General features: G+C 42.7%; 1 protein-coding gene across 8 annotated transcripts in view; it reads right to left on the reverse strand.

Moving 5' to 3' along the window:
* Positions 1–2461: 2461 nt before the first annotated feature.
* The window catches only part of PPP1R36 (protein phosphatase 1 regulatory subunit 36), a 32683-nt gene continuing 21276 nt past the window's right edge, over positions 2462–13868 (reverse strand). For all 8 annotated transcript variants that reach the window (XM_082737719.1, XM_082737714.1, XM_082737712.1 and 5 more), the window contains 5 exons: positions 12697–12831; positions 4778–4820; positions 4077–4255; positions 3794–3985; positions 2462–3047 (listed from right to left, as the gene is read on the reverse strand). In XM_082737719.1, the coding sequence (XP_082593845.1) occupies positions 2861–3047; positions 3794–3985; positions 4077–4255; positions 4778–4820; positions 12697–12831 (736 nt within the window). In that variant the 3' untranslated portion in view covers positions 2462–2860. The remainder of the gene's footprint in view (positions 3048–3793; positions 3986–4076; positions 4256–4777; positions 4821–12696; positions 12832–13868) is intronic.

Here is a 13868-nt window from a genome sequence, read left to right on the forward strand (position 1 = left end):
CCTTACTTGTTCACTCTGACAAAGCCTACTGATATACTGTAAGCTACTGAGGCACAGGCTCATATAGCAGAGAACTGAAGGAGGCTTTGGGCCAATAGCTTATGAGGGGCTGAGGCCTTACTCCAACAGTCTATGAGGAACTTAATCCTGCCAGCAACCACTGGAGTCATACTGAAAGCAGATGAAACACCACTTGAGCCTTCAGATGACTTCACCCCATGTTCACGCATTGGCTGAAATCTTTTTGAGAGACCAGGAGTTAGAACAGATTCAAAGCTACATGCAGATGCCTGATGCACAGGAACTATAAGACAATAAATGTTACTTACTCTTTTAAGTCACTGTTTTGGGGTAATTTGTTTCACAGCAATAGATTAACTAATAGAGTTAGGAGTATTCCCCTCCTCACTTCCCACCACTCTACTCCCATGTGTCTTCAAGTCTCAGATTTATTTACTAATTTATTTATTATTTTTTAAGCATGGAGCCCAATGCACAGCTTGAACTCACAACCCTGATATGAGAACCCAAGACTGAGACTGAGTCAGACGCTTATCAACTGAGCCACCCCAGTGCCCCCTATTATTTTTTTAAATTTTTAAAAAGATTTTTTTTTTTTTTTAAGTAATTGCTACAACCAGCATGGGGCTCGAACTTACAACCCTGAGATTAAGAGTCGAAGGCTCCACCAACTGAGCCAGCCAGGCACCCCTCAAGTCTCAAATTTAAATGTCACTTCTTATGGGGTACTGCGGGGTAAGCTCTCTTCCCCCTGCCCATCCTGCACCAGCAAATCCCTGGTTGCACACTCTTGGTATTCTCTCCTCTTATGCAGACTTCCTCACCCCTGCAATTAGTTCATTGTCATGGTATTTGTTTCCTTTCCTGACAATTCTCTAAGACTTGTCAGTTCCCAGTCAGAGCTGGCTATAGATCTTCTACACTGAATTCCTAACACCAAACATGGTGCCCACCACAGAGTGGGGATATATTAAACTACAGAATGAAAAAAATGAATAAACAAATGAAGGAATTAGTAAATGAAGTATCCCAAGACCTCACCATTCAGAAAGAAAGTAGGAAAAAGCCCAGTGTCCTGGTAAAGATGGTTACAAAAGTCTCATAATTCTCAGGCTTTATTTTTAAATATCAAAAAATAAAAACAAAAACAAAAAATAAAACCATGTCAACATATTCTAGATTTAAATTTGTTATGACAGAGTGCATTATAACCAAATTCTCTTCATAAATTAAAAGATGAGAACTTTGAAGTTTTATTTTTTGTTTTAATTTATTTTTTTAAGATTTATTTATTTGAGAGAGAGACAGAGACAGAGCACAAGCAGGGGGAGCAGCAGGCAGAGGAAGAAGCAGACTCCCTGTGGAACAGAGAGCCCGATATAGGACTGAACCCCAGCACCTTGGGATCACTAACTGAGCTGCAGACAGCCATTTAACTGACAGAGCCACCAAGGCGCCCCTCTTTAGTGACTCTTAGTCATCACCGCCTGCCAAATAACATCCAACTCAGTCCCTAGTGGGACAGTCAGCTGTCCATTCTAGCCTTCTCCTTAAACGCTCCCTCCGCAGGTACCACGATCTTGCCTTTCCTCAAGCACATTTTTTTCATCTCTAGGCCTTTGCACATGTTCTCCTCTGAATGGAATTCTCCCTTTAGTGCCAACCAATTCCCCCCAAAGCCAAATTCAAGTTTGAATGCTCCCGGGCCCCCCAGAAGTGCTTGCTCTTCTGCTCTGTCCTCTTAGGGCACTTGGTTTTTTACTTCTTTTATGCCCTCTAACACATTCAATATTGTCTTGTGAGCAGGTGTGTGTTTTGTTTATCTTCTCTACTACCCACATAGGAAGATATGGTCTCTGCCTTTCTCTACATAACCCAGCACATGGCTTTGGATGGAGCAGAGGCTTAATACATGTTTGTCGTTAAATGAGTAAATAAAAGAATAAATGAAACATATGCTAAGGGGCACCCAGGTGGCTCAGTGGGTTAAAGCCTCTGCCTTCAGCTCATGTCATGATCCTAGGGTCCTGGGATGGAGCCCCACATCAGGCTCTCTGCTCAGCAGGGAGCCTGCTTCCTCCTCTCTCTCTGCCTGCCTCTCTGCTTACCTGTCATCTCTGTCAAATAAATAAATAAAATCTTTTTAAAAACTCCATATATGCTAAAAGCCTTTTAAATGAATCAGATAGGGGCGCCTGGGTGGCTCAGTCATTAAGCAACTGCCTTAGGCTCAGGTCATGATCCCAGGGTCCTGGGATCAAGCTCTGCATCGGGCTCTCTGCTCAGCGGGAAGCCTGCTTCTCCATCTCCCACTCCCCCTGCTTGTGCTCCCTCTCTCACTGCATCTCTGTCAAATTAAAAAAAAAAAAAAAACAACCTTTAAATGAATCAGATATACTTTATATCTCAATGTCAATAATAATAAAGCCACAGAAAAAGATTTCATTTTAAAAATAATTTAATTTCCTTTTTTATAAAATTTAGTTTTCAAATGTCCCAAACATCTTCTCTCATATAGTAAAAATGAACATAGGAACAAATAAACACAGAATGTTTCTTTACTAGTCCACTAGAATACTGGCTAAATGTCCTAATATGTTACTCTAAACAGTCACACAAAAGCCAAGGAAGTAAATAATTAACACAGCAAACTAGTAAATACAGGAAAATGAGCTTTGCTAAAGGTTTCTGAGATTGTCTACTACTAAACTTTCAACAAAATAATTTGAACAATTAAAATTGTTTAATAGCAATAAATATTAGTCCTGTATAAAGTGATTAAGTCAGAGTAGTTTACTTCAAATACGGGGACTGAATTACAGAAACAGAAAGTACCCGATCATTTAGGGAATGCTGTTTGAGACGACAGTGTTCTCAGAACTATGTTCAGTGTATCCTGGATCTTCATGTTATTTCTTTCTATCAGGGAGGAATGTTTCCCATCCGCTTTCGTGTTTTCTTCTGGTTCAAGGGGGAGAAGGGTATGGGGGTTGAACAGACATCGAGGCTCCCCCAAAATGCCAACTCTGTGAAAAGAATTATTGGTATAACTGAAGCGGTGAGGCCAATGAATAAGGTGTATGGTTATGGTTGTGCCTGCATGTGTGTGTTTGTGTGTGTACATGCCAAAGCTACGCACACACACACCCATACATATACATATACATATACACATATATACTTTTTTAAAGTTTTCCCTAGTTCCATGAACCCCCATTGTGGTTCTTTTTTTTTTTTTTTAAATTTATTTATTTATTTGACAGAGAGACATCACAAGTAGGCAGAGAGAGAGAGGAGGAAGCAGGCTCCCTACTGAGCAGAGAGCCCGATGCGGGACTCGATCCCAGGACCCTGAGATCATGACCTGAGCCGAAGGCAGCGGCTTAACCCACTGAGCCACCCAGGCGGCCCCCCACATTGTGGTCTTAAGTATGAATCCAAAATTTCAGCCCACATAAGGTTTTGTAACTGGCCTTCCCACATTTCCCAGAGATGGTTCTTCTAATGAAGAAACCTCAGCCTTGTAAAGTCGGCTACCCACACCTCCGAATTAGAGCTATTTGAAGTCTAGCATAACTTTCTAGCAATGTTTTCTAGTCTAGCTGGGTATACCAAGAGCTGCTTGGGAAAGGAAATAGGTGGAGAGGTGGAGGGGTGGATAAGAAGCTGGCTTTCATCTTTGTTCAACTTTCTGGACAAGGCGTGGTGTCTGCCTCCTGGCCCAACCTAGGGCATGCTGAGGCTCTCCTTTCCCTCTCCTTGAGCCACTTACATTGGCATGGGCACAGACTCCAGATTTTCCGTGTGCTCTTGTATCTGGGCTGGGAGTTTGATGCCTCCTTGATGATTCTTTTTCTCAAAGACATTCTGAGCTTTTTCTCTGAGAGATGGCAGCAGAGCAGACAGGACTGGAGAGCGCATGTTAATGGCTTTTTTAATCGCTGGGCGTTTTGCCATCATTCTCCTGGGGGTAAGGGGTGGGAGAGGAGACATTTAGGTTATACCATTCTGTTTCTAGAAATGTCCCTGAGCTTTGGGAAGTCACAAGGTCGTACCTGAATTGTACAAAAGTCATGCGTTTCTTTTCCCCTCCTGATTCTTCATCCTCGCGCTTCCTCCGAGGAATATTGAACATATTGGTACGGAAGAGCCTCCCTATTTCTTCCTCAATCTCTGCGAAGTGCTGACGTCGGAAGACAATCCAAGCTACGTATGTACAGAAAGTATAAAAGGACTACGACAGAAAACAGACAAGAATCACAACCCACAGCGATGATAGTAAAACTCCCACCTGTCTATGTAACACTGCTAAGCAGACGCAAACCCAAGTGACCCCATTTCCCCGCACTCCTGAAAAGCTGTGGAAAATACACAGGTACTCGCCTTTGCAGGAGGAAAACGAGACCAAAAATTTAAGATATAGCATACAGCTTGTTAGCATCCTTTTTTTTTTTTTTAAAGATTTTATTTATTTATTTGACAGAGAGAAATCACAAGTAGATGGAGAGGCAGGCAGAGAGAGAGAGAGGGAAGCAGGCTCCCTGCTGAGCAGAGAGCCCGATGTGGGGCTCGATCCCAGGACCCTGGGATCACGACCTGAGCCGAAGGCAGCGGCTTAACCCACTGAGCCACCCAGGCGCCCCTTGTTAGCATCCTTTTAAGAAAAGATATTCACTAAAAATAAGTGCCTGACAAACAGCTATTGGTTATTCATGGTTCATAGAAAGAGAAAAGTCCCAAAATATGAGTGACTCACCTCAAAGAATTTCCAGTCTTTTTGTGTATCTGATATTTTCTCCCTGCAACACAACAAATCACAACTATAGGTTGAGAAGGAAGCTCAGTCTTTCAGTGATCTAGGCAAGCCCCTATCTTCAAAGGCCTCTTGGCAAGACCATTACCGTGGCCCCAAGGCTATTTAGCTACATAAATGCTGTCCAAAGGCATTGTGAATCCCAACATCTTTTTCTTCAATTTCTTAGTTTATCCAGATCAAAACCCTTACCGTGTTTGGTCAAAAGTTAATCAATATAAATTCAGGGGGTGCCTGGGTGGCTCAGTGGGTTAAAGCCTCTGCCTTCAGCTCAGGTCATGATCCCAGTGTCCTGGAATCGAGCCCCACATCGGACTCTGCTCTGCGGGGAGCCTGCTTCCCCCTCAATCTCTCTGCCTGCCTCTCTGCCTACTTGTGATCTCTGTCTGTCAAATAAATAAATAAAATCTTAAAAAAAAAAAAAGAAAAAATATATATATACATATATATATATATATAAATTCAGGATACACAAGCCAGCAGGAAATGTGTTCTTATGAATGTTTTTGGTGATGTGAGAGCTGGGGAGAAAGGAGAGTGGGAAGGTGGTAAAGAGGTAACATGGGGTGTTAATCAGTAGGGAAACAGAGAACTAAGGGGAAGTCTAAAGTAGAGAAAAAGACAAAGATCAAACATCTTAATCCTAAAAAGATTTAAAAGATCTTAAAATCTGCAGTTGACTGGAGAAAGCACTAGATGCAGTATATATGCTGAGCCACAGCTCTTAAAGGCAGGCATCTGCTCAGGAATCCTTGCAATACAAATTCAACGTTAAGGACACTGGACTGGCACAGGCACACTTACTGAACTTGGCCTCCCCTCCCCAAGAGAGGCCATTCTAGTTCTGATCCCGGCCTGAGGAGAGCAGGCATGGCCTGCAGAGGACCTGAGAACTGATGGAAAAGGCTGTGCACCTGCAATCACTTGATCACTCAAGGGGCCAAGGCTAGACCCAGGCACTGCCAGGCTGATCCTGGACTTGCTTCTGGTTTTGCTTGGGACGACTCCCAGGACTGGCCCTTGCTATCAGGCTTTCAAGAACCTCCTGAACTCCAGTGGTCTGGGGAAGATGACCCAAACCCTCAGGGACTTCATGATCTGTGTGGGCCCAAATTAGCCCTCCGTTCAGGGGACACACAGAAGCACTGGTTCAGTTTTTACTGGGGTGGATTCCTCTCCTCCTGCAGCCTCTGCATTCCTACACCGGTTTCCTCGTGCGCAAGTCTTCAACCAGGAAGTAAGGCCTTCAATACAGTGCGCATTTAGTAAGTACGGACCACGTGCCAATACTGTGCTAAGCCTTTTACATGGTCATATTGAGTCGTCCTAAGATCTCTATGACGTAGTCAGCATTATTATTCCCACTTTACAGCTGAAAAGACCGAAGCCCAAAGACATATGTAATTAGGGACAGAGTTTGTACCAAAACTCGGGCCTGTCAGCTCTCCACACCTGTCACTGTAACCAGAACTCTAGGGAAACAAGCCTTTCCTCTAGATGAGTCTGCGGATTGAACACAGTCAACTACGGAGCCAGCAGAAGCTTTCAGGACAGGCCTCTGCGTCCTTCTGTCCTTCTGCGCCACCTGCAGCCTCCACTCGACAGGAGTGCTTATGTGCCCTTTCCACCCTTCCACGGCTCTGCCAGTGGACACCGGACACCATGCAGACCTGCCAAGCCGAAGCAAATACCAACCAAACTCGGTTTTGGGAACACTAAGTCAGCCTGCCTTCTGGGAGAAGACAGAGAGCAGCACTTAGGTTTGTGCAACTCAAACTGGCACCGTGTCAGCGAGGTTTTGAAATGACAGAGGGTGCAGGCAACACGCACGTTCTCCTCTTTCTCTTTCTCCTTTTTTTTTTCTTTTAAGATTTTATTTATTTATTTGAGAGAGACAGAGAGAGAGTGAGTGGTGGGGAGGGATAGAGGGAGAGGGAGAAGCAGGATCTCCGCAGAGGAGGGAGCCTGATATGGGTGGGGCTGGATTCCAGGGTCCTGGGATCATGACCTGAGCCAAAATCAAGAGTCGGATACTAAATTGACTGAGCCACACAGGTGCCCCCCTCTTTTTTCTTTCTTTTTTTTTTTTTTTTAAGTTTTATTTACAGAATCTTCATACCTAATGTAGGGCTTCAACTCATGACCTCGAGATCAAAAGTCACACGCTCTTCCAACTGAGCCAGCCAGGCTTCTCTCTTCTCATTTTAAACGTTAGAAGAGAAGGTACTATGAACCTCTTCCCCTTCCCCTCAAGTTGCCATAAAACTGGGACTTCTTTCTCCCTTAAAGCCCAAAGCAAACTGATAGAGCCTACCAACAGAAATCAAGTACAGAGGACAGGTTTCTTCTTACCATTCTGATTTAGCTCCACATATAAACCTGAAATGAGCCCAAGAAATGGAGGCAGAGAAAGTGCACATTTGGGAACATCCTAGCTTAAATCAACAAATTCATCTCTGGGTGCAATTTTTCTTCTTTTTAATTTTAATTTATAATTTTTATATTAAGTACCTAATAATTATAAACTGACTATAAATTTAAAAATTTACTGAGCAAAATAACAAATTTAAACACTTCAAATCTTCCGCAAATTGAATGAGACTTTATACAATAGCAAAATCCAATAGAAATATAATGCAAGCAGGGGCACCTGGGTGGCTCAGTTGTTAAGCATCTGCCTTTGGCTCAGGTCATGATCCCAGGGTCCTGGGATCAAGGCCCACATTGGGGATCCCTGCTTATTAGCAGGAGGCCTGATTCTCCCTCTCCCACCAACCCCCCCAACCCCCGACCCCGCTTGTGTTCCCTCTCTCGCTCTGTCAAATAAATTTTTTTTTTTAAGAGATATAATGTAAGCCACAAATGTAATTTAAAAATTTCTAGTGGCCACGGTAAAAAGAACAGGTGAAATTAATTTTAATAATATACTTATTGTATTCAAACCCTGAAATATTAATATGTAATCTGCATTTTAGAATGATCAATGAGATATTTTGTTCAATTGTAACTTGTTTGTAAAGTGTATATTTTACATTTATAGCACATTTAAATATGGACCAGCTACATTCCAAGTGCTCAACAGACACATGCGGCAAGTGGCTACCACGCTAATGCTAGTCAGCAAAAATGCTGTCCAAACTCTGAAGAAAAGGGGAGAAAGCCAGCCTGGCGGAAAACGCAGAGGTTTTCAGTGGCCTGTTATGATGCTTTCTTACTCCTTCTTGCTACCTTAGACTCTCAGCTCTAAACTACAATGAGGAAAGTAACATATTTTTAGTCATTCCTGGGAGGGTGCGGGGAAGCTAGGCCAATGGCATCTCAAGGCCCTAAAGGAAAAAAAATTCGTTCCCACTTAACCCTTGCTGCTTTGGGTAGAAATCCAGTTTAAATGAAGGTCAAGGCCTACTCCCACAAAGGAACAGAATATCAAAGGAATTTGTTTGGGGGAGGGGAAAGAGGCCTTATTGAACTGTGACTGGGAGGGTGGGGTGGGGAGTGGGGCTTAAAGGATGATTTATAAATCTGAGCTTCAAGTATGCTCATCCCTATGCCAGACTCTCTGGTCATCCACCAGGCGACAGCTTGCACTGAGAGCAAAGGAAGAGGTAGAAATCCTAAGACAGAGGTGGGGTTGGCGCCGGAGTTGGCCATAAACAAAGAATAGATCTAATTCTACAGCGTAAGCCATGAAGAGGTTTTCTGATCTATCCTGGCAAACACAGAGATCTTTTACTGAACACATTCATCAAAATCGTGCCAAAGCTTTTGCATTATCAGGATTTTACAGATGTATTTAGAATAGAAAAGCATGTCCTCCTACTTTTCGAGAAACATGAAAGCACTAAATTAACAGCCCCCAAATTGCTGGTTCTTCTGAAATATCTAATTTAACTCCAGAGACAAATAGCATAAGGTGTCCTTGTCCAATATTAAATATGTATATATCAAAAAGTCAGAAAATACACGAGAATGTTCTCAGGGGAATATTAGCTTATTCACACTGGAAGTGAAAGAATGATGTATTAAAATCAGGTAATCACTCCTGACTAGCAAAATAAACTGTCCTCACCTTCTAGATAAAAATAGCCGGAAGAACAATATAAATGCCATTCTAGGACATAATCAAGGCCCATGGCCAATTAACAACTTTTACTGGCAAAAAACATGCTGTAATCTGTTTTCCTTGATATCCTTTGTTGGCTCAATGACCTGTATGAAATTTGTTCTGTGAGTAATGGGTGGTGAACTCTAAAGTCTAAACTGATGCTTTTCTAAACTGCGATCCAATAGCCAGGAGAAAATCAGGTGATGTTGCACACAACCACAAAAAAGACCAGCACCTCCTGGAGAGGAACCAGTACTAAACCCAGGCAATTCATATCTTTCAAGCATAATGAGTTCTTTAAAAGTCTGTATAAAAATTACACTGTAATAAAATGTACTGTTAAAAGTATAATAATTTAAGTGTAAGCTCTACATCCAGAGAACTAAAAGATACAATAAAATCTCTAATTATGATAGAATTGTTCAGTTTGGGTTTCTCAGTCTCAAAATTAGTCTGTGCTGCACATATGCTTTTATTTTTAATGTTTTTAAAGATTTATTTATTTATTTATTTATTTGAAAGAAAGAGTGTGCACACATGAGTGGGAGGAAGGCACAGAGAGAGGGGGGAGAATTTTAAGCAGACTCCCCGCTGAGCCCAAGGCACTCAATCCCACAGACCCTAGATCATGACCTGAGCCAAAATCAAGAGTCCGACGACACCTGACCAACAGAGCCACCCAGGTGTCCCTGCACACATGCGTTTAAAGATTAAACATTAAGGGGCACCTGGTTGGCTCAGTCGGTAGAGCACGCCAACTCCTGGTCTCAGGGTTGTGAGTTTGAGCCCCACACTGGATGTAAAGATTACTTAAAAATAAAAATCTTTAAAAATTAAACATTAAATATTGCCAATACAATTACTTTTTTAGAGTAGGTCTTTTTCTGTTTTGTGTTTTTTTAGGGTAGGTTTTTTCATTTTTAAATAAAGGTTTTACTTTTTATTTGAGAGAGAGTGTAAGAAAGCAAGAGAACAGGAGCAGTGGGGAGGGGTGGAGGGAGAGGGAGAAGGCGGCTCTCTGCTGAGCAGGGAGCCCAACACGGGACTCAGTCCCAGGACTCTGGGATCATGATCTGAGCTAAAGACAGCTGCTTAGGGCGCCTGGGTGGCTCAGTGGCTTAAGCCGCTGCCTTCAGCTCAGGTCATGATCTCAGGGTCCTGGGATCGAGTCCCGCATCGGGCTCTCTGCTCAGCAGGGAGTCTGCTTCCTCTTCTCTCTCTCTCTGCCTGCCTCTCTGCCTACTTGTGATCTCTCTCTGTCAAATAAATAAATAAAATCTTAAAAAAAAAAAGACAGCTGCTTAACCAACTGGGCCACCCAGGACCTCTACAGTGTGTTTTTTTAACCTTGCTGTGGACTGAATATTTGTGTCTCCCTAGCCCCACCCCAAGTTCATATGTTGAAGCCTTAAAAACCACTATCATGGTAACATTTGGAGGTGGGGCTTTGGGGGGGCGATTAGGTTCACATGAAGTCACAGAAGTAGAGCCCAGTGATTTTCTCTTTCATTCATGGAGAGACTCAGTGAGAAGGCAGCTGTCTACAAGCCCGGAAAAGGGCTCTCACCAGAACTGGACAATGCTGGCCTCCTGATCTCAGTCTTCCGGGCTTCAAAACTATGAGAAAATACAATTATGCTGTTTTAGCCATTCAGGCCATTCAGTCTGTGGTAATTTGTTACACCAGCCCAAGCTGACTAATTCAAACCTCAAATTGTAGTTTTTTCAATCTAAAGTGATACTTAGAAGACAGAATAAATTAGAGTAATGTGAGAAAAATTTTTTTAATAGGGGAAGGGCAAGGGCAGAGGGAGAGAGAGAATCCCAAGCAGGCACCATACCCAGCATGGAGCCCAACCTGGGGCTTGATCTCACAACCCTGTGATCATCACCTGAGCCAAAACCAAGGTTACAGCACTTAACTGACCAAGCTACCTAGGCACCACTGAGAAAATGTAATTTTAAAGTGATTGAATAGGAAACTGTGAAGCTGATGATGAACTTGCATGATTATTGAACAGCATCAGAAACAAGATAGAAATAGTCAAATAAAGATTTTAAATATTTTCATAAAGTGTAAAAATATAAACATCAAAGATTTTTTTTTTTTTATTTATTTGTCAGAGACAGAGGGAGAGAGAGCGAGCGAGCACAGGCAGACAGAGAGGCAGGCAGAGGCAGAGGGAGAGGGAGAAGCAGGCTCTTTGCCGAGCAAGGAGCCTGATGTGGGATTCGATCCCAGGACCCAGGGATCACGACCCGAGCCGAAGGCAGCTGCTTAACCAACTGAGCCACCCAGGTGTCCCAAAATATAAACATCAAAGGCAAGCAACAAACTAGAAAAACAAATGGCCAAGCTTCGTTATAGGACACATAAATTACCCACTTTCCAGATGATAGATGGTTAAAACTAGATAAGGCAGTAATTAATTTAACAATTAATTATAATAGTAATATAATAAACAGGCAATAAATTATTTTATACAGAAAAACAGCACAGACCCCACAGTCATGAAAGATATTCAAAGTCAAATAAAATATCTTTAAGCTTTTTTTTTTTAAACTTTAAGCTATCAAAAATGTTAATCTAATAGAGCTAGGTATGCTTATTGCTGATGGTGGTACAAAACGTTCTAGACTCTTTGGAGAACAATCTGGCAGTACGCAACAAGAGCTAGAAAACTACTGATGCCTTCTAGGTAAATACATTCTGGGTTATAAGCCATAAATAAAGAGCCCAAATAGACAAAGTAATTTATATGAAGATATCCGACGCAGAAACACCATAAAGCAGAAAAACTGAAATCACGGAAGTTTGCACATAAGGAATGGTGAGGCAAATTGGTATGTCACACAGCAGAACACCTATAGTTGCTATTCAAAGTTGTAGGTGAGGTTCTGTAAGCAGAGTAACAGAATGAGGTACACAGAAAATGTAGAACACAATCTGTATTTTGAAAATGTGGGGAATGCGGAGAGAAACCATGAATTCTGTTCTTTCCTATAAAGTTAAAAGTAAGGAGTTCTAGCCATGACCATGTTGTGGCTCTTGAGCCTGTTTTAAAAACCACTCAGAGAAGGGGGTTGGGGAGGAGGCATTAAGGATCAGAGCTTTTTCTTGATGCCTCCAAATTCTCCTGTGATATGAATTTTTTTTTTTTTAAGATTTTATTTTTAAGTGATCTCTACACCCAGTGTGGGGCTGGAACTCACAACTCCAAGATCAAGAGGTACATGCTATACTGACTGAGCCAGCCCAGTGCCCCACAAGATACTTAAATTTTAATTACAGTGATACATAAACTGTCAGTCTAAGGAAAAAAGTATCTCCCCACAAACAAGGTCATCTTCCCTAATCCCCACCCTCCTAGCTTGTACCCATGGCTATCTATCGTTGCTGTAAAATGAGCAGCGGAAGGGGAGGAGACACACCCAGTGCCCCCTTCAAAACCGGCCCACGCCAGGCCTCCTGCCCCTGGCAGCCATGTGGCCATGATCGGCAACAGGAAGTCTTCCAGGTTGAGAGCAAGATGCCACTGAGCAAGTATACAGTGTAAACTCTGGGACTCTTCCCAAACTCGGCTTTCCCAAACAAAACGGCACCTATATTTGGGGCTGAGCGTCACCGGAGCCCAGTTATTTTGTACAGTCAAAAAGGAAACTTTCTCAAAGGCACCAAAAGTCAAAGTAAAGGGTCTTCCAGAGAGGACCACACAAGCAAGGAAGGATCTCACAGAACTCGTAAGTGTGCACTTACTTTCCACAGCACATGTGATGCTTATCAGGCATGGCCAAGCCCAGCACGAGCATGCAGTACTTCTGCGCCAAGTACTTCTGCGCCGCCTCTAACTTACTTATAACCAGTTCCATCTCTTTTTTCTCCACAAGGCCCCTGAAAGAGAAAATGATCATGTGGGTTCATTTGGGCCAGAAGTGTAAATTATTTTGAAAGAAATACACAAGTGAGTCAACGCATCTCACCTCCCCCTTTCATTTACTCCATTTGAGCTAAGGGAGGGCCTCCAAGCCCTTTGACTTTTATCATTATAATCAGTATCTCGAGTTTATGGTGAATTTTCACTTTTTTATAGATTCTTTATAGTATGTATCCTTAATCTTACATATAGGCCAAGCTAATTTATACAGAATAGCTCAACTAACAAATTACCTACACTGGTTTCTGAGGCAGCAAGCAGCCCATTTCCCTGCTGTTTTGTTAAAAGAGTAAAGGAAGTTCTCTCCCTCCAGCATCCCCTGGGCTCCTGATTTTGCTACTAAGTTTGAAGGTTCAATGTTCGACCTTCTCAACGGTTCCCTTCTCACAGTTCTATATTTGCTGAGTAAGCATGTGTGGACCACTCCTCTGGGAACTTTGGCATCAATTATAATAACCTTACTTCCCTGTGAAAACACTTCCCCAGTTCCAATTGAATTGCAAATGAAAATTTCCAAAAAACAACCTGTTCTTAGGTTACAGCATGTCTGGAGCCTAAATAGAGTTTTTGTGGTACAATATAGTAGGAAACTGTATTTCTTTTTTTTTTTTTTTTAAGATCTTATTTATTATTTGACAGAGACAGAGATCACAAGTAGGCAGAGAGGCAGGCAGACAGAGAGGGGGAAGCAGGCTCCCTGCTAAGCGGAGAGCCCGATGCGGGGCTCCATCCCAGGACCCCAGGATCATGACCCAAGCCGAAGGCAGAGGCTTTAACCCACTGAGCCACCCAGACACCCTGGAAACTATATTTCTAACAATACACTCCAATGATGGCTATAGAAAAGTGAAGTCTCGGGGCACTTGGGTGGCTCAGTGGGTTAAAGCTTCTGCCTTCAGCTTGGGTCATGGTCCCGGGGTCCTGGAATCAAGCCCCGCATCGGGCACTCTGCTCACTGGGGAGCCTGCTTCCTCCTCTCTCTCTTTGCCTGCCT

This window comes from Mustela nivalis (genome assembly GCF_964662115.1).
Source record: "Mustela nivalis genome assembly, chromosome: 6".
Classification (NCBI taxonomy): domain Eukaryota; kingdom Metazoa; phylum Chordata; class Mammalia; order Carnivora; family Mustelidae; genus Mustela; species Mustela nivalis.